Source organism: Trichomonas vaginalis, chromosome I (genome assembly GCF_026262505.1).
Source record: "Trichomonas vaginalis G3 chromosome I, whole genome shotgun sequence".
Lineage (NCBI taxonomy): Eukaryota > Parabasalia > Trichomonadida > Trichomonadidae > Trichomonas > Trichomonas vaginalis.
Window position 1 is genome coordinate 16,899,499 of NC_067203.1, and position 19,822 is coordinate 16,919,320.

Genomic DNA, 19,822 nt, shown 5'->3' on the forward strand with positions numbered 1-19,822 from the left:
ATAATTCAATGTACACCGTTACTATGCTTCATATGTCAAGCATAATAGGAACAATTTTGCTCGATATCTTTGTTGTCAATGAAGTTTTCTCCTTTAGTTATATGCATCTTTTTAGGGAGTTCGAGCAAGAATCAAAAAATATTTTTCTTATATTAACATGAATTTCCAATCAATATGGTATATAGTTAATATATTTACAGTAAATTCAAATCAAATATATGCTCATGAAAAAGGAGTATTCTATTTTTAAGAATATTACAGATGGAACATCAACTCTTAAAAATATGTCGATCATGTGCATAAAATTTACGGACTATAAAAATAAACAATGTTTTAGAGGACAAACGCAATAATAAATGAAGAAATGGTCGGGATAGCTCAAGTATGTCACTTTTAATTAAAAACGATTTCAGTTTTGAATAGATTGAGACGGTAGTGCTCAAATGTTCGGTTCACAAAATTTAACCACGTAACTACTCAATATGATTTATAGAAGGAGGATTAATGTAATGTAAAAAATTTTGTGAGCAACAAATTTTCATTGTTTTTTTATGACGTTGATAGTATTTTTGATATAGAATGACCGACACGATGAATGAAACAGATATGCCCAAAGAATCAAAATATGTAGCAGAATCAACATCCACTTCGGTACCTAGTTCAACAAGTGGCGCTTCTAGTGAAGTTTTAATTTGCCCTACCTATGATAGTTCTTGGATGTATTGTTCGCATGATACCCCAAGATGCGAAAAATCAACTCGTGCATTTGAACAAAAAGGAAGACTACCACCAATTTGCGAACGACCACAATTAGCTCAGCATTTTCAGAGACAAAAAATCTTAAGCATGCTAGCAAGTAATTACGACGAAGCTGATAAATACAATCAACTGAAAAAACAGTTTTCAGAAGCATGTGCTACCAAAGATCTCAAAAATAATCGCAACTACTATATTATTGATGTCGAAAGGAAAATTGACTCCACCAAAGACATATCATCAAAATGTAATAGCAAGTGGGACAAAAAAAATCAATGATTTTAAAGTTGATTGTTTATATAAACTTGATGATCTCAAGCTAAAGCATCTAGCTGAAATCCAAAAGTTCAATGACTATTGGGCAAGCGAAGAAATCCTTGTTCGCTACTCGAGTCCATCACCAGAGCTTCAAGATTTGTATCACCAAGAGGAAAAGCTCGTGGAGTTCAAGGAATATGCACAAGCAGCTAACATACGCCAATATCGAATTAGTCTTGAAGAAAAAGAAACAAAGGAATCACAAGAAAAGTTATTATCTGACGCAAAATCAAAGTTAAGAATACTTGAGAAAAAGCACCAATATGAGCTTGAGCGTCTCGAAGCTTATTTTCAAGAAGGAATAAGGAAATTACAATATAAAAAAGAAAATGATGCAATTATGTTCCAAAAAAGATTAATTAAGTTAAACAAAGACCACGAAAATCCAATAGATAGAGCTCCACTTCCTGCTTCATGGAGATTCAGCGAAATGGGAACCCAAACTCCTATGGCTGTAACAACTCCAAGGACAAGAGTGAAATTCGCCAACTTTAAGAAGACAAAACCAATTGTCAAGCTTGAATTGCACGGAATTACATCTCGACCATCGACTTGTATCCAACGTGTTCGAATTCAACTTTAATTTTTAACTAATTTGTTCTTATTTATATGTATTTTACCATGTAAATATATCTTGTTATATTAAAATCTTCATTATTGATATTGTCTTTCATTAAATATGACTTGAATTAACAGATCTCAATTCAAATTATAACAAATCAATACAAAACATGTTTTCTTGATACGAAGCATTATAATGTAATAATTGTTTGACTATTTGATGATTGCTCTTCAATGATAAACAATAATAAGAATGATCTTATATATATATTTCAAAGTATAGAAGCTTTTATTTATTAATTTACATATAAATTGATGAAAATCTATATGTCTTTAGGAAATCTTTCCATGTTAATATATTAATTAAACTTCATCACAGCTAATTTAAAATATAATGAAGCTTGTCTTTAGAATTTCTAAAATCTCTTCAATAGGAAACTCAATGAAAGAGTCTAATTTACTTTGATTACAAAATTTTAGAAAATCAAATTTTGAATTTAAAAAACCATAATAAATAAAGCTTTTATTTCTTAGCCTTAAGTCTGGCTTCACGCTGAGCATCGGCTTCTGGTCCAATTGCCTTTAGAGGATCGCGATTAGTTGGATTCCTTGTAACATCTGTTGAACTATGCTTATGATTAAAAATAGACTTAGAATAATATTCGTATGCATCCCAACCAATCTCCTGTGATGTAGTAATTGGGAATTTATATTTCTGGCGAGGATCTTGAATGGTTCTATCCATTCTTAGAGTAGAAAGCATAGCTGTATCTTCTGCTGTGAAGTCATCATCATGTTTAGATGAGCAAAATGAGTTAACTAATGGTTTATCTGGTGTTGGCTCTTGAAGTGAATTTAATGATGGTTGAAATGTAGTATATTCTTTAGCATTTCTTTCCTCCATTTTTACTGTCTCTTTAAGAATAGCATCAGCAACAAATGGATTGACTTCCCTTGGTGGACGCGCTTCTTTGGCTTCTTTCTTTGTCATTTGAATGAAAGTAAATACGTTAGTTATATAGCGTCACTTTTATTTCCATCTAAAAATTTCTAGAGATTTGATAATGAACTCTTTCCATGGATAAGTATTTAGCTTATGCAATTCCTACTCTATGCAATTGTAGTTATTTTGGTGAGTAAATTTTATAATGTTTAAACATTCATTTGTTGGAGTTGAAAATTGTCCTGAATACTCATTGAAGGTACATAATATCGCAGTGATGGCACGTTCGAAACTTAATTATTAGTTATCAGCGCTTTCAAACGTTTTCTCTGATTTCAAAAACTTGACACAACCTCTCAATTATCCGAAACGTGTCGAAGGAAATAATTAGTTATGGATGCTAATCCATCCAAATAAAATTTTTCTTTACTGCAGTTTGTAAATCTGACCAGTTTCAAACATTTGACTAACAAAAAAATATTGATTAACTAATGTCTGAAACACAAAGCGACGTCATTACCCAACTCAAAGAATTATATGATTTAGTCGATCTTGATCATTCAGGAGGAATTGATTATAATGAAATGGTCAACATGCTCAAAGAATGCAAAATTGATAGTGCCGTTGTCAGCACTTCACTCTTATGGTATGTAGCCGATAAAGACGAAAATGGTGTAATTACATTTGACGAATTTAAAGACCTCGTCCTTGACTTACCTTCAATTCTCGCTCTACCGGATTTCATTGCCGAATTAGTTTTCGACAAAATTGATGCCGATAGCTCAGGAAACATCGGAGTTTCCGAGATTAAGACAATGTTCAAATCCTTTGGCATCCCTATCACATGGGACCAAGCAGAAGTCATACTTAACCAGTTTGATGAGGACCAAAACGGAACTCTCGAACTTGACGAGTTTGTTAATTTCGTTAGAATGCTTTCATCAAAGCTGAAATAAAAAAAATCATATATGTCAATCTACATTTTTATTGTTATATATGCAATAACTTGAATTTTATAGTATTTTCTGTCTATATATATCTAATTCTATCATATATCTGGCTTTCGAAGTAATCTGGAATTATATCTTATCAATTGTATAAAGCAAGGATTAATATTGCAGATATACATAATTTGCATTTCTATATGATAGATCATCTCAAATGTAAGTTATTTGGAAACAAATAATTATGATTTTCCTCTACCTTTATTTGAAACTCTCAAAACGCATATCTAAAGCTATGGTGTTATTTAAAAATGTGCCATTGTTTCTTGATTCCAGAAATTTTTATTCTCATAATTTACCTGAAATAGAAAGGAGAAATTAAATGATAACGAACAAATTGTATTGATAAGACCATAAGCTGAATTGAGGAATAGTATTTCACACATCTTATTTTCATTGGCATACCATTATCACACTAGCCATTTTCATGTGGCTTGTAATATTGTCCAAATATCGGCAGCTTGGCATTCTGTCTTTAGAGACTCAAATCCTCATATAAGCTAGTATATCAACTAATCGAGTGTATGTCAAGTTAGTGTTTATCATTAAAAACTAATATGATATTAAAAAAAATACATTTTATAAAACAACAAAATAATTTTAAGAACTTATATCTTCGACATGTTCAGGAGAACCAAGAGCAGCCATTAGTTCTCTGTGTTGTTCTTCCAATGAGTTCATTATGTTGTAAATTGCTTGGACGGCAGTTGAAGCGAACTGTGCAGTTGACTGATTCACTCCCATTCTCTTCTTTAATTCCTCATTTTCTTTCTTTTGTCTCTCCAATTCCTGAGAAATTATTTCATTCACAGAATTCTTAGACACAGTTTCTTTCAGAGCTTTGAATTCTTCAACAACTTCAGCCAAAGCTTCAGAACATCTGCAGTTGCAAACAGAACCAGAATTCTTTAGTTCTTCCTGAACGAAATTCAATTTCTTCTGAAGAACTTTTATTGTAGAACGAGCTTTTTCTAGCTCAATCAATTCAGATTTCATTACAATTGTTTCTTTCTGCATAGAAAGAACTTTCTCTTGCAAAACATTGATATCTCCTGTTTCATTTGATTTGGAGAGTTTCTCTTCCTCCAAATCTTTAATTTCATCATTCATTCTCTCTATTTTTTCTTGGTTTTCTTTGTTGATTTGTTCCAATTCAGAAATTCTTTTTTCGAATTTCGTTTTTTCTTTCAAAGAAAATTCGAGTTTGTTCTGCAAATCTTCAATGATTTGCTCGTTCTCGTTCATATTGATGAAAGAACTCTCGTTATTCTGTTGCTCGAGCTCTCTCTTCTCTTGCAAAACCTTCGACAACTTCGTGTTCGCTTCGATTAATTCGGATTGAACTGTTGTCAGTTTTCTTCTTAATTCGGAAGAAGAAGAAATTTCTTTCGTGATTGTTTCAATCTTTATTCTGAGTTCGTTGTTCTCTTCAATGAGTTTTCGCTCAGAATCAGTTGCAACTAACAAAGAACTCTCGTTTCGCAATGTTTCGTTTTCTCGCTGCAAATTCGCGATTTTTTCGGTCAATTCGACAATTGTTAAGCGCTGTGATTCAACGCTTTGCTGCAATTTCTCAATTGTCTTAGCCATCTTTCGCAATTCGCGTGGTGTTGACATCGGAGTCAAAATTTGTGAAATACTCGTGTCAACAGGGGATGTTGAGGAGTTAGAACTCATCTGCTTGCTGAGTTTGTTGTTGACAGACCTGAGTTTCTTGTTTTCTTCACTCAATTCTGTTAATTTCTGTTGGAGAAGCTGAATTTGCTCATTTTCATCGGACCAAATCTTCTTTTCCATGAGTTTGTTGAGCTTGTCCTTGAGTTCAGCCTTTTCAACATCACTTCTGGCCTTTTCTGACCTTGAATTTTCGATTTGAGATTTAAGATTTTTAATTTCTTTCTGGAGATCATTTATATCAGAAGAAATCTTTGAGTTTTCGATCAAATACTTTCTATTTTCTTCTTCAAGTTCTTTAATTCTCTTATTTTCATCAGATTCCAAAATACTTTCTTCGTAATCGGAATAATCCTGTTTAAACCTCTCCAACTGAGACATTAGATCTTTGTTTTCAACTTCTAAGTTGATTTTTTCTGATTTCAAAGAATTAATCAAATTTTCAAGATTTGAAAGTTCATTTTGATAATCAGAGACTTTAGATCTCAGATCAATGTTCTCTATTTCATAATCATGCATTTGGTTCCTGTCTTCTTCATCTTCTTGTTTAATTTCTTCGATTTCTTGCAAAAGTTCTTCATTTTGCTTCTTTAACTCATTTATTTGTGTCTCTAGTTGTTGGACCTTCTTTGGAGAGTTGTTTCTCATGTTTTCGATTGTTTTGGCCAAATCATTGTTGTCATTCAACAAATTTTCATTTTCTTTCTGAAGAAGACTCTTATTTCTTTGGTTTTCATTGATTTTCTGCTTCAAATCTTCATTTTCTTTGGAAATTTTCGTGATATCTTCTTGCAAAGATTTAATTAACTTTGCCTGGCGTGGAGAAGCATTAGATTTATCTTGTAGCTTCTTTAATGCTTCAATTTCTTCTTTAAGTCTCTCATTTTCATTTTGAAGTTGTAATATTTCGTTATTTTGTGGAGAACTTAAACTGTGACTTCTTCTCGATGTTGTAGAGCGTGGCGTCTCCAATATTGATGAACCAGAGCTATACCTGTTCGATCTATTTTGTAAAACTTTTAATAATTCTTCAGCTTTTTGTAATTTGTCACTTTTTTCATTAATTAATTTTTGATTTTCAATTTCATTTGATTTCAACTGATTAATTAATGACTTTAATTGTTCATTTTCACTTTGTAGACTCTGTAACTTCCTTGGAGATATGAATGATTTAGTTTCTTCTTGTTGTATCTTTTGAGATTGTAATTCTTTGAGTTTTTCATTTTCTTGTTTCACAGAGTTTGATTCTTCTTTAAGTTTCTGAATTTCTGATTGGAGTTTTCTTGGAGAAGGAGATTTAGTTTGTTGCAATTTTTCTATTGTTGATTGTAGTTCATCTATTTCTTCTTGTAATTTCTCATTTTCTTCTTGAAGAGATTGGAAATCTTGTTGTAATTTGTTTGGAGTATTTAACAATGATTTTGATTGTAGTTTCTCTATTTCTTCTTGTAACTTTTCATTCTTTTGTTTCAATGAATTATTCTCTTGTTGTAACTTCTTTGGAGAAGGAGAAACTGATTTATTATTTTTAAGTAAATCATTCTCTTGTTGTAATTTCTCAACTGTATTTTGTAATTCTTCGATTTCTTCTTGTAACTTTTCATTTTCTTGTTTCAAAGAATTGTTTTCATTTTGAAGTTTGTTTGGAGAATATGATTTAGATTTGTTATTTTGTTCAATTTCTTCTTTAAGATTTTCAATTTCTTGTTTCAAAGAATTGTTTTCTTGTTGTAATTTATTTGGAGATTTATTTTCAATTTGGAGTTTATCAATTGTATTTTGTAATTCTTCGATTTCTTCTTGTAACTTTTCATTCTCTTGTTTCAATGAATTATTTTCATTTTGAAGTTTCTTTGGAGATGGAGAATAAATTGGTTTGTTGTTTTTGAGTTCTTCATTTTCTTGTTGTAATTTCTCAACAGTTGATTGTAATTCTTCAATTTCATCTTGTAATTTATCATTTTCTTCTTGAAGAGATTGTAAATTATTTTCATTTTGTAGTTTATCAACTGTATTTTGTAATTCATCAATTTCTTCTTGTAACTTTTCATTTTCTTGTTTCAAAGAATTGTTTTCTTGTTGTAGTTTCTTTGGAGAATATGATTTAGATTTGTTATTTTGTTCAATTTCTTCTTTAAGATTTTCAATTTCTTGTTTCAAAGAATTGTTTTCTTGTTGTAATTTATTTGGAGATTTATTTTCAATTTGGAGTTTATCAATTGTATTTTGTAATTCTTCGATTTCTTCTTGTAACTTTTCATTCTCTTGTTTCAATGAATTATTTTCATTTTGAAGTTTCTTTGGAGATGGAGAATAAATTGGTTTGTTGTTTTTGAGTTCTTCATTTTCTTGTTGTAATTTCTCAACAGTTGATTGTAATTCTTCAATTTCATCTTGTAATTTATCATTTTCTTCTTGAAGAGATTGTAAATTATTTTCATTTTGTAGTTTATCAACTGTATTTTGTAATTCATCAATTTCTTCTTGTAACTTTTCATTTTCTTGTTTCAAAGAATTGTTTTCTTGTTGTAGTTTCTTTGGAGAATATGATTTAGATTTGTTATTTTGTTCAATTTCTTCTTTAAGATTTTCAATTTCTTGTTTCAAAGAATTGTTTTCTTGTTGTAATTTATTTGGAGATTTATTTTCAATTTGGAGTTTATCAATTGTATTTTGTAATTCTTCGATTTCTTCTTGTAACTTTTCATTCTCTTGTTTCAATGAATTATTTTCATTTTGAAGTTTCTTTGGAGATGGAGAATAAATTGGTTTGTTGTTTTGAGTTCTTCATTTTCTTGTTGTAATTTCTCAACAGTTGATTGTAATTCTTCAATTTCATCTTGTAATTTATCATTTTCTTCTTGAAGAGATTGTAAATTATTTTCATTTTGTAGTTTATCAACTGTATTTTGTAATTCATCAATTTCTTCTTGTAACTTTTCATTTTCTTGTTTCAAAGAATTGTTTTCTTGTTGTAGTTTCTTTGGAGAATATGATTTAGATTTGTTATTTTGTTCAATTTCTTCTTTAAGATTTTCAATTTCTTGTTTCAAAGAATTGTTTTCTTGTTGTAATTTATTTGGAGATTTATTTTCAATTTGGAGTTTATCAATTGTATTTTGTAATTCTTCGATTTCTTCTTGTAACTTTTCATTCTCTTGTTTCAATGAATTATTTTCATTTTGAAGTTTCTTTGGAGATGGAGAATAAATTGGTTTGTTGTTTTTGAGTTCTTCATTTTCTTGTTGTAACTTTTCTATTGTTGACTGTAATTCTTCAATTTTATCTTGTAATTTATCATTTTCTTCTTGCAATGTTTCATATTCATTTTGTAATTTGTTTGGAGTATTTAATAGTGATTTGGATTTGTTGTTTTCTTGCTGGAGTTTCTCTATAGTATTTTGTAATTGATCAATTTCTTCTTGGAGTTTTTCATTCTCTTGTTTCAAAGAATTATTTTCTTGTTGCAATTTCCTTGGAGATGGAGAATACTTTGGTTTACTATCATTTTCTTGTTGTAATTTTTCAATTTGTTCCTGTAGTTTTTCATTCTCTTGTTTAAGAGATTCATTTTCATTTTGGAGTTTCTTTGGAGATGGAGAATATAATTTAGATTTGTTATTTTGTAGTTTCTCAATTGTATTTTGTAATTGATTAATTTCTTCCTGGAGTTTTCGTTTTCTTGTTTAAGAAATCATTTTCTTGTTGTAACCTCTTTGGAGATGGAGAGACTGATTTAGATTTACTATTTTTAAGTAAATCATTTTCTTGTTGTAATTTCTCAACAGTTGATTGTAATTCTTCAATTTCATCTTGTAACTTTTCATTCTCTTCTTGCAATGTTTCATATTCATTCTGTAATTTATTTGGAGAATTCAACATTGATTTGTTTTCTTGTTGTAATTTCTTTGGAGATTTATTACTATTTTGGAGTTTATCAATTGTATTTTGTAATTCTTCGATTTCTTCTTGTAACTTTTCATTCTCTTGTTTCAATGAATTATTTTCATTTTGAAGTTTCTTTGGAGAAGGAGAAACTGATTTATTATTTTTAAGTAAATCATTCTCTTGTTGTAATTTCTCAACTGTATTTTGTAATTCTTCGATTTCTTCTTGTAACTTTTCATTCTCTTGTTTAAGAGATTCATTTTCATTTTGGAGTTTGTTTGGAGAATATGATTTAGATTTGTTATTTTGTTCAATTTCTTCTTTAAGATTTTCAATTTCTTGTTTCAAAGAATTGTTTTCTTGTTGTAATTTATTTGGAGATTTATTACTATTTTGGAGTTTATCAATTGTATTTTGTAATTCTTCGATTTCTTCTTGTAACTTTTCATTCTCTTGTTTCAATGAATTATTTTCATTTTGAAGTTTCTTTGGAGATGGAGAATAAATTGGTTTGTTGTTTTTGAGTTCTTCATTTTCTTGTTGTAATTTCTCAACAGTTGATTGTAATTCTTCAATTTCATCTTGTAATTTATCATTTTCTTCTTGCAATGTTTCATATTCATTTTGTAATTTGTTTGGAGTATTTAATAGTGATTTGGATTTGTTGTTTTCTTGCTGGAGTTTCTCTATAGTATTTTGTAATTGATCAATTTCTTCTTGGAGTTTTTCATTCTCTTGTTTCAAAGAATTATTTTCTTGTTGCAATTTCCTTGGAGATGGAGAATACTTTGGTTTACTATCATTTTCTTGTTGTAATTTTTCAATTTGTTCCTGTAGTTTTTCATTCTCTTGTTTAAGAGATTCATTTTCATTTTGGAGTTTCTTTGGAGATGGAGAATATAATTTAGATTTGTTATTTTGTAGTTTCTCAATTGTATTTTGTAATTGATTAATTTCTTCCTGGAGTTTTTCGTTTTCTTGTTTAAGAGAATTATTTTCTTGTTGTAACCTCTTTGGAGATGGAGAGACTGATTTAGATTTACTATTTTTAAGTAAATCATTTTCTTGTTGTAATTTCTCAACAGTTGATTGTAATTCTTCAATTTCATCTTGTAACTTTTCATTCTCTTCTTGCAATGTTTCATATTCATTCTGTAATTTATTTGGAGAATTCAACATTGATTTGTTTTCTTGTTGTAATTTCTTTGGAGATTTATTACTATTTTGGAGTTTATCAATTGTATTTTGTAATTCTTCGATTTCTTCTTGTAACTTTTCATTCTCTTGTTTCAATGAATTATTTTCATTTTGAAGTTTCTTTGGAGAAGGAGAAACTGATTTATTATTTTTAAGTAAATCATTCTCTTGTTGTAACTTCTTTGGAGAAGGAGAAACTGATTTATTATTTTTAAGTAAATCATTCTCTTGTTGTAATTTCTCAACTGTATTTTGTAATTCTTCAATTTTTTTGTAACTTTTCATTCTCTTGTTTAAGAGATTCATTTTCATTTTGGAGTTTGTTTGGAGAATATGATTTAGATTTGTTATTTTGTTCAATTTCTTCTTTAAGATTTTCAATTTCTTGTTTCAAAGAATTGTTTTCTTGTTGTAATTTATTTGGAGATTTATTACTATTTTGGAGTTTATCAATTGTATTTTGTAATTCTTCGATTTGTTCTTGTAACTTTTCATTCTCTTGTTTCAATGAATTATTTTCATTTTGAAGTTTCTTTGGAGATGGAGAATAAATTGGTTTGTTGTTTTTGAGTTCTTCATTTTCTTGTTGTAATTTCTCAACAGTTGATTGTAATTCTTCAATTTCATCTTGTAATTTATCATTTTCTTCTTGAAGAGATTGTAAATTATTTTCATTTTGTAGTTTATCAACTGTATTTTGTAATTCTTCGATTTCTTCTTGTAACTTTTCATTCTCTTGTTTCAATGAATTGTTTTCTTGTTGTAGTTTCTTTGGAGATGGAGAATGCTTTTGTAATTCTTCAATTTGTTCTTGTAACTTCTCATTCTCTTGTTTCAAAGAATTAGATTTATTTTCATCAATTTCTTGTTGCAACATAATTATTTGCATTGATGAATCATCTAGCATTGCATTTAATCTCTCATTCTCTTTCTTCAACAAGTCTATTTCATTGTCAACTGTCTTTGAATCATTATCTTTAATCCGTGCAGAAGTTAGTTTATCAATTGTTTGATGCAAAATTTCAATTTCTGTCTTTAATTCGTCATTTCTCATTTGTAACTGTTGTATTTTGTTTTGTTGTGTTCTTGGAGTGGCAGAAACAGGTGATGCTGATTTGTTCTTAAGCAAATCATTCTCCTCTTTGATGTCTTCATACTTCATTTGATTAATTGTTAATTCATTATTTAGATTTGTCAAATTATCAACTTTTTGCTCTAAATTATGGATTTTAACATGTAGATCATCATTGTTCTTCTTTAAATCATCATTTTGTTTCTCAATTTCTTCATTTCTTTCCGTAATTTTTTGAATATTATTTTGTAAAGTTGAAATTTCGTCTTTAAGTTCATCATTTTCGTTTTCTATGTCAATGTATTCGTTGATTTGCTTCTTGAGGTCTTCGTTTTCCTTAGAAATTTGCTCAGAATCCGAAATTTTCTTCTTTAATATCTGATTTTCAACTTTCAAATCGGATATAACTTTGGAGAACGTAGGAACATCTTCTTCCTCATCATCTTTACATAGATTGTCTATTTGTTTTCTCAGAATTTCCTTCTCATTTTCAGAATCATTTAATTTCTTCTTTAATTCCAAAATTTGGTCGGACAAATTGCTCATGTCACCTATTCTTTCCTTCAAATCGTCGTTTTCTTCTTGAATCAGTTTCATATTCTCTAATTGTGACTGGTAATCCTTGTTTTCTTTGAGTTGTGACCTTAAATCATCCATTTGCTTCTTCATTTCTTCATTTTGTTTCTCCATTGTGTCATAATTTTCAATATCCTTCTTAATTTCTTGGTTTTCTAGCTTCAACATGTTGATTTGTGTCCTGAGATTAGTAATTGTCGATTCGTATGATTCTTTTCCTGGAGTTGACTTGGAATTTTCGACAATTTTAGAATATTCTGACAATTTCTGACGAAGAGCATTGATTTCTTCCTGGAGATGTTGTATTAAGTTGTCTTTTTCTGTATTATTGGATAACTGGACGAATTTTATCCTCAAATTCTCTAATTCTTGTTGGAATTCTTTTCTTTCCTTCTGGAACTTGATTTCGTCGTTCTGAATTTGTTCTTTAAGGTCATTATTGTTCTCTATGTATATTTGCTTCTCTGCCCTTTCAATGTCAATCTTATTTGAAAAATTATTTATCTGTTTCTGGAGATCTTCCTTGGAATTGTTCAATTGTTTGATCGTTTTCTCATATTCAGAGATTTTGGCCTCAAGATTTGATACTTTTTCTTCAAATCTGCCAACTTTTGTTGACAAACTCTGAATTACGACATCTTTCTCAGCATTTGAACGTTCCAAGTCAGCAATATTCTTCTTTACTGCAACATCATCAGCTTGCTTACCTGAATAAGCCTTTTCAAGCTGGTTTTGGAGTTGATTTATTTGGATATTGAGTAAAGATATGGTTTTCGTGTTTTCTTCTTGTGCCTTTCTCTGTAATTCTTCTAATTGCTTGTATTCTTTACGTGACTTGTCAAGATCTTCCTTTGTCTTTGTAAATTCTTGTTGAATTTGGTTTGTAAGGCCATCCTTATTGGTTTGTATTTGTTGAATGTTCGATTTATGGGATTCTTCAATCTCTTTTAGCCTTTCATTTTGTCTATCAATGAGTTTTGCGATCTCTATTTCGTGATCTTCATTTTGCTTGTCAAATTTAGCAGACAAATCAGTGTATGATGTACTAAGAAGTTTAATCTTCTCTTGTAGTTGTACATTTAGACGAGATAAGTCATCTTTCTCTCTCTGAAGCTTTTCAATTTGAAATTCGAAGTTGCTAACTTGAGTATCGAGCTGGTTTTGTAATGTGACTGCTAGTTCTTGATAAGTCTCTTTTTCTCTCTTCAAATCATCATTTTCTTTTGTAGCTCTTTCTAATTTTTCCATCCATTCAGCCACACTGCCAAAATCACTGCTTGAACCGCCTTTTGTCTTCGGATCAGTACTATTTTGATCTTGGCTCGAATCATTAGATTGATATTGGTAAGTTGTCTCTTCAATTCGTGTGGTAACCGTCCTATATTGTTCTTGTACAGTTGCTAGTTGTTGTTGAAGCGCATTAATCTTCATTTTTAAGGAAAAATTTTCTTCTTGCAAATCTTGAACATTTTGGTTGTATTCACCAACTTCCACAAAAGGTGAGATATTTCCACCCGGAGAAGGTGTTACGGGTGTTCCCTCCGGGCTAATTTCCCACCTCTTCGGTGTTCGATGAGGTGTAGTCATAATTTTTAAACGTGATCTCTCTCAATTTTAAGTCTCAAAATTTTATGTGCGAAAAGGTGATAAAATAACTAGCTAAAACGAATCATTTGATTTTATTTAATTATCTTTATAAACTTTAGATTATTTCGTTTTGAATTTGGGGAAAGGCAGTTTAATAATATGTTTTAGGTACTAAAAGAGTTAATAGGATTATAAGATAATGAAATTGTTCACTTTCATTCATAGAAATCTGATTTTATTTTAAGTAAATTACATATAAAAATAATACTGTTGACTATTCTAATGATGGAATACGTTGGGTAGGATCTCATAAGACTAAGTCAGCGTACGGATCAAACTGGATCTTATTGATGCATCATTATTCAGCAAATAATAACTTCTTTGCCGATGCGAACCGATGTAATTGCATAGAATCTGATACAAAGTATAGTATCGTTTCTATATTTAACTATGAATCTATACTACAGTCGTATAATCATATCACCTTATTGCTAGAATATAGGCAAATAAATTCATATCAAATATGGAAGCAAAACTCATCGCTTCTGTCTAACTATCCAAATGGCTATCAAAAAGTTAGAGGTGATAATTGGGATGAATTTCAAGGTTTAGCAAGATCTGATGTAAAGAACTGCCTAGATTATACAGGTACTGAATATGGATGGTGGTATAGCATAGGTGCATCAGATCGCGGATATGGAACTCACGTTCCTGGGCCAATTATTGATGGTGTCCAGTATTTAGTATATTATGTTGATTTATGGATCAAAGTGCATAATCCGGCTTTATCTTGTCCTCAGTTATGTTCCTATATTATGAACTTGAATATCTACCTAACACAATTATTATCATAAACTGATTCTTTTTATAATCCTAAATATTATCTTAATTCTATTTATTTCGCAGCTTTGTATATATTCACATGCTTTAGAGGTACATAATTTTAAATGATTTGAGCATAACATTATGTACCCAAAATGGGCAAGTGGCAATGTCTGCCAGAATGATACATGCCGACTAACAAGAGTACATATAACACTCTTTTCGGTCAAAGTTCGGCAATCGTATTCTGAATACGAATGATTGAAAGTTTTGAAAAAAAAGTAATTAATTAAGCATTGCTTAGTTTACTAATTTATAACTCTATTCTTTATTCCTCTTCATCATCACATGCAATACAATTATCGATCATGGTTCTGATATTTCGGCGTTCTAAAGCAGCAAGGCAGCGTTCCTTGTCACGTAATTGCCTGTTTATCGAGTCTTCTTGTATGTGCTTGCCTCTCGCAACTGTAATGAAAATTTTTGAATGAAATCTCTGTGGTAATACCTGTAAAAGCCTCTCTCGTATGCACAATCCGAGTACTGCTGGAAGTGAACAATTAGGAACTGTTGGTGTAAATACTAAATTTACTCTTCCTTCTTTGTCATCGACTTTAATATCATCAGGAGAAACTATATGCAGCTGTTCAAGTGAAAATGGATGTTCTGGATCTTTAATTAGGCGAATATAATTATATAATTCTAAGGAATCAATTGCCTCTCTTTCTGGAGAATCTAGGTCGTCTTCTGTCGAGCGTACGTATTTTGCACTACCATATACAACTGGATTTGGATTTGCTGCCATTGATTTTTTGTTATCGTTCTAATTTAGGTCAGTGAGAAATTTGACACAAAAACACTTTACAATCCGACAATTTGTAAAGTACGAATTTTGACACTTTCAAAATCTTCTGGACCATTACTGGGGTTCACCGCCGATGATCTACTTGCTGGGATGCTATGCGGCCTTTGATCTGTGCAATCATAGTGCTGCTCCATCCATATCAGAAAGTGACTTCAGATGATAAAAGTGAACTTCCCTTTGTCACTTTTTAATAAATTTTTTAAAAAAATGAGAAGATCCCCACGAAGAACACGTCAGGATGATCCTGAGGTAAAGAAAAAGCAGATAACCGAACTCCTTCGCGGTGGAGATCTTAGTGATACATCTTCTTCATCAGATGACGACACAACGTCTGAAAATTTATCGAATTCTGAAGAGGAAGAGAAAAAAATGTTCAAAATTGTTACATCATCTGACTTAGGACGCAGAAATAAACCATTTACAACCCCTCAACAAAAGAAAGAAATCATTATGGTATCAGATTCTTCAGATGTCGAAGAAATCCAACCAAAGAAACCGAAAGAAACAAAGAAGCAAAAACCGAAAAAGAAAGAAGGCCCTAAATTACAGATTGTCGAATCAACTCAAATCCCAGAAAGGTTCGAAATCACTCATGATTCTTCTAGCACACAAAAGAAGACACAAGTCAAGCAACCACCACGTTCCGAGTTAACACTAATCATGAATGAACACAATGTCAAAGAAAATTCTCTCAAACCTCACAAAGAAACTTTCGGATCAGATATTTTCCTTCAAACTCAAGCAATATCGCCATCTCCAAAGAAAGTTACTAAAAACGTTGAAAGGCCACCAGATTCTCAATACTACGGACAGAAATTAAGTTCCGTATTTGATATCCCTTCATCAGAATCATCTGAACCATTTACAAAAGAGACACAACCTATGGAATTCTCGCGCGCAGACTCTCTTCCAATTTATTTCATGAATTTGTACGAAGAAGGAAACAGATTGTTCATTTTCGGAAAATACAGGGCCGACCAAATCCAATATGGAACAATTTGTGTACTTGTAAACCATCCTGTCAGATCTTTGTACTTTTTGCCAACTGATCCTGACAAAATGCCATATTTAGAGGCAACAGTTAAAGAAATGTTCAAAGACGATTTCGTCAAGATGGAGAGAATCAAGAGAATGACAATAGAAGATTCAACACAAAAGGAATGGTTGGAAGTGACAATTTCTGCCAATTACAAACTGTCAGAAATTAAATCATCTGGCAAATTTTATTCTGATGTTTATGGGGTTTCTGCCACTTTGTCAGAAAATTTCTTTTTGAAGAAGAAGATAAAAGGACAGAGATGGCTGAATATTCGATGTTCCCAATCATATACAAATCACACAACAACTCCTTTGTTCGTTTGTGATTCTTATGATGATATTTCGTTGAATGATGAATTATCGTACAAACCGTCAATGAATATTTGTGTTTTTTCTTTGTATTCGACATCAAATGTTTCTGAAAGTATATATATGATAAGCGCAAGAATTTTCTATCAATGGAATATAGAAAAATTTGAACAATACAGAGGTTTAAACGGTGGTCATAATGTACAAACATTTTGTTTGAATACAATTAAGAATGCAAAAAATAATTCAAACCTGAAAACTTCTATCATTTATTGCGATACGGAAGAAGATTTGTTAAATCACTTTTTTGAACGGTTAGAACGATATGACATTGATTTTTTGGTCAGTTACGATTTGATTGAAAAAGATTTGTCACTTTTGATGTCAAGAGGCCAAAATTTGCCTTCTTTGTATTCTCTTGGAAGAATAAGAAGAGTTGAAAGTATAAAAACGGTTGTTGGCATAACCGCTGGCAGAATTTTATTGGATCTCAAGTCATTTTACAAAAATGTTTTACAAGTGAAGTCATCCACTTTTTCAGAGCTTGTCAGAAGTGAACTGAGAGTAAATTTACCATTACTTGATTTGAATTCACTTTATCAACAATTAAACAAGCAGCATCCATTGAATAACATCATTGGTTTGTCAAGAAAAGAAACACAATTGATACAGAACTTGATTATGTCAAGAAACTTAATTGTTTTGTGTATTTCTATTTCCAGAATAAGTGGTTGCAGTCTACAGAATGTTTGTATTGGAGATTTCGTTGAAATAATTGAACAACAGTTGAATTTGACATTTGACAGAACTTACTACATGATTCCTGACAGAAGATTGTCAATGTCAATTTCTCATTTGAATTCTGGCGATTTTTTGTCAGATTGTGTCAAATTTAGTAATGGAATATTTGACTGTTATTTGGCACTTTTTGAATTTAATGATTTCTTTTTGAATGTCATAAGAGAAAACAATTTGTGTCTTACGAATATTTCAGGGAATAGACAAGGAAAAGGATATTTACCAAAAGTTTTCTCTGAATACGAAAACTCCATTCAAAAACTTATTGAAAAACCAACGAAATCGAGTTCTGATGAAGAACTGATACAAAACAAATGTTTCATTGAAGCTTTAAAGAGTTTAGGATCGATGTTTGAACTTTTCTTCATCAAAGGATCGAGGAGATATGATATAAATAAACTCAGAGACGCTGTAAGAGAAAAAAGCCTCAAAACAATTAATAATCTTATAAATGTTTTGGGAGAAGGACAAATTGTTTGGTGCGATAAAAATAGATTGTTAATTCAAAGTGATAAAAGTGACAGAGAAGAAGCATTATCGTTTTTCTCTCAATTTTGTAAACGGTTTAATGACAGTCACAGGAGAGTTAAGATTGAATTAGACAGTTTATTGAAGAAAGCGATTGTTGTTAACAGGAATTTTATTTCAATTGATGGTGATGAAAAATTGAGAACAAATAGATTTGACAACCAAATAAGATATCGAATGGATTGGTGTCGTTTTCAATGCCAATTATATGATAAAATAATTCAAACAATTTTGTCATCAGAAAATGCAAAAAGTGCTGGTGAAAAAGTGACAATTGACATCACATCATTTCTTGATAAATTAAGGAAAGACACAATCAAACATTTAAACATCCAAGACTTGTCAATCAATATTGATTTGAATGAAACAAACGATGATCAAATTTCTTCGTTTGTAAATGATTTACGAAACAAAAACCGTTTGCCAATTTTGGAATCAGTTATTTCTGGCACTTTTTGTCGATCAGGAACGAATGATGGCAAATCATTCCTCAAGTTAACAAGCGAAGTTGCTGATTCTAGTTTCGTTGACATTCCTTTTTATAGATCTAAGATTTTAGAAACGGCTTCTATCGTTTTGTCACCTTTTGATGATATAAAAAGTGTCGTTGCACAGAAATATTATCAAATTTTAGAAAACGATCACGAAATTTCCTGTCAATGTCACTTTTGTACAAAACGGTTTATTTTCAAAGATTTTGATGAGAATGGAAATATTTTGTGTCCTCTTTGTTCGACGAAACAGAATGAGAAGTGGGCTGTAAATCAGTTGATTCAGTCTACAAGAAATTACATTCATTCAAAGATGAGTTGTCATTTAGTTTGTAATGAATATCTTTGTAAAGCAAATTCTTTCCAAGTTTTGTTGCAAGGTTCTCAAGAACATACTGATCCTTGTAACGAAAGCGGTGTTTGTAAAGGAGCAATGACTTTGAGATCAAGTGAAAATTCTTCTGTTTCTATGTTCATGGATTTGATTCGATTGTTTTCGAGCGAAAAAGAAAGTTTCATCTCCGAAGCAATGACAAAACATATAAGGAAACTCGCTTCTTTCCACAATATTGATCTTGAAAAGAGATCGAGATCAATAATAAGCGACACTGGAGCTTATCCAATCTACTCCAGCTCGCAATCGGATGTTTGTTCGTTTTTATCTCAGTAAAAATTAATTTTTTGTTGATTGTTTTTTTAAAATATTTATCAATTTTTTTTAGTATGATGAATTAGTTGCAATAGCTTGGTCAAGAAATCTTTTGCCACTTGGTATCTGCTTGAAACAACTAATAGCTGATGAAGTGGACAGCTTTATGAGAAGAGTTATGGTTATCCCTTGGATATGTAACGGCCTTGTAGTTAGTCACTGTAATGGTATGAACATTCTGAGATTGGATCATCATAAGGACTATATCAATGGATAAGTACGTAAATTCTATGTCTGTGGAATCAGCTTAGGTTTGATAATGGCATTTGCTTATGAGCGGTAATATACCAGAGGCTATTTGCTTGATAAATATGTTTTTTCAAGAAGTTTTAGTTGCTGTTCTTAATATAAGACAATAAAATCTAAGGCATTGCAAATAGGCAAAATTAATGTAAAAAAAATTCAAGCCACTGACTATATCACTAGTCTCAGCTCACATGTGTCTATCGTAAATGATTGACAGTACAATGCTATTTAAGCTCGATGTGAAATAAACTAAATATTATTTCAAAGGAGTGCTTGAAACATCTCCACAAGGATGGGTATTGTTGGTTTTATCAAAGAAACTGCATATTCTCTCAATATCAAGTATATTGTTGCAGAATGTCATGAAAATGTTCCTTGTTTCCAAAATTAAACCTTTTCCTGGTATTCTAATGCCAGAATGAGTAAAAATATTGATGATG

The 19,822-nt window shown here is 30.6% G+C and overlaps 7 protein-coding genes and 1 pseudogene across 8 annotated transcripts; 4 read left to right on the forward strand and 4 right to left on the reverse strand.

Moving 5' to 3' along the window:
• Positions 1–197: 197 nt before the first annotated feature.
• TVAGG3_0998950 (uncharacterized protein) lies at positions 198–1,873 on the forward strand (the record flags this gene model as incomplete). The annotated part of the gene is made up of 1 exon (XM_001582350.2): positions 959–1,657. One exon carries the CDS (start codon positions 959–961, stop codon positions 1,655–1,657), a length of 699 nt encoding a protein of 232 aa, XP_001582400.1.
• Positions 1,874–2,028: 155 nt separating this feature from the next.
• TVAGG3_0998960 (FAM183A and FAM183B related family) lies at positions 2,029–2,637 on the reverse strand (the record flags this gene model as incomplete). The annotated part of the gene is made up of 1 exon (XM_001582351.1): positions 2,159–2,626. The coding sequence occupies one exon, from the start codon at positions 2,624–2,626 to the stop codon at positions 2,159–2,161; it is 468 nt and encodes a 155-aa protein (XP_001582401.1).
• A 409-nt stretch (positions 2,638–3,046) lies between these two features.
• Positions 3,047–3,553, forward strand: TVAGG3_0998970 (calcium ion binding; the record flags this gene model as incomplete). Its single annotated transcript, XM_001582352.1, has 1 exon — positions 3,070–3,534. One exon carries the CDS (start codon positions 3,070–3,072, stop codon positions 3,532–3,534), a length of 465 nt encoding a protein of 154 aa, XP_001582402.1.
• A 629-nt stretch (positions 3,554–4,182) lies between these two features.
• On the reverse strand, positions 4,183–5,904 carry TVAGG3_0998980 (A-type inclusion protein-related family; the record flags this gene model as incomplete). Its single annotated transcript, XM_001582353.1, has 1 exon — positions 4,183–5,904. The coding sequence occupies one exon, from the start codon at positions 5,902–5,904 to the stop codon at positions 4,183–4,185; it is 1,722 nt and encodes a 573-aa protein (XP_001582403.1).
• Positions 5,905–8,910: 3,006 nt separating this feature from the next.
• On the reverse strand, positions 8,911–13,420 carry TVAGG3_0998990 (annotated as a pseudogene). The gene has a single exon. A coding segment is annotated over exon 1 (4,510 nt).
• Positions 13,421–13,926: 506 nt separating this feature from the next.
• On the forward strand, positions 13,927–14,430 carry TVAGG3_0999000 (uncharacterized protein; the record flags this gene model as incomplete). Its single annotated transcript, XM_001582355.1, has 1 exon — positions 13,927–14,430. The coding sequence occupies one exon, from the start codon at positions 13,927–13,929 to the stop codon at positions 14,428–14,430; it is 504 nt and encodes a 167-aa protein (XP_001582405.1).
• A 259-nt stretch (positions 14,431–14,689) lies between these two features.
• Positions 14,690–15,230, reverse strand: TVAGG3_0999010 (chromosome segregation; the record flags this gene model as incomplete). The annotated part of the gene is made up of 1 exon (XM_001582356.1): positions 14,727–15,203. The coding sequence occupies one exon, from the start codon at positions 15,201–15,203 to the stop codon at positions 14,727–14,729; it is 477 nt and encodes a 158-aa protein (XP_001582406.1).
• A 240-nt stretch (positions 15,231–15,470) lies between these two features.
• On the forward strand, positions 15,471–19,111 carry TVAGG3_0999020 (DNA polymerase alpha catalytic subunit family; the record flags this gene model as incomplete). Its single annotated transcript, XM_001582357.2, has 1 exon — positions 15,471–19,097. One exon carries the CDS (start codon positions 15,471–15,473, stop codon positions 19,095–19,097), a length of 3,627 nt encoding a protein of 1,208 aa, XP_001582407.1.
• Between the last annotated feature and the right edge of the window lie 711 nt (positions 19,112–19,822).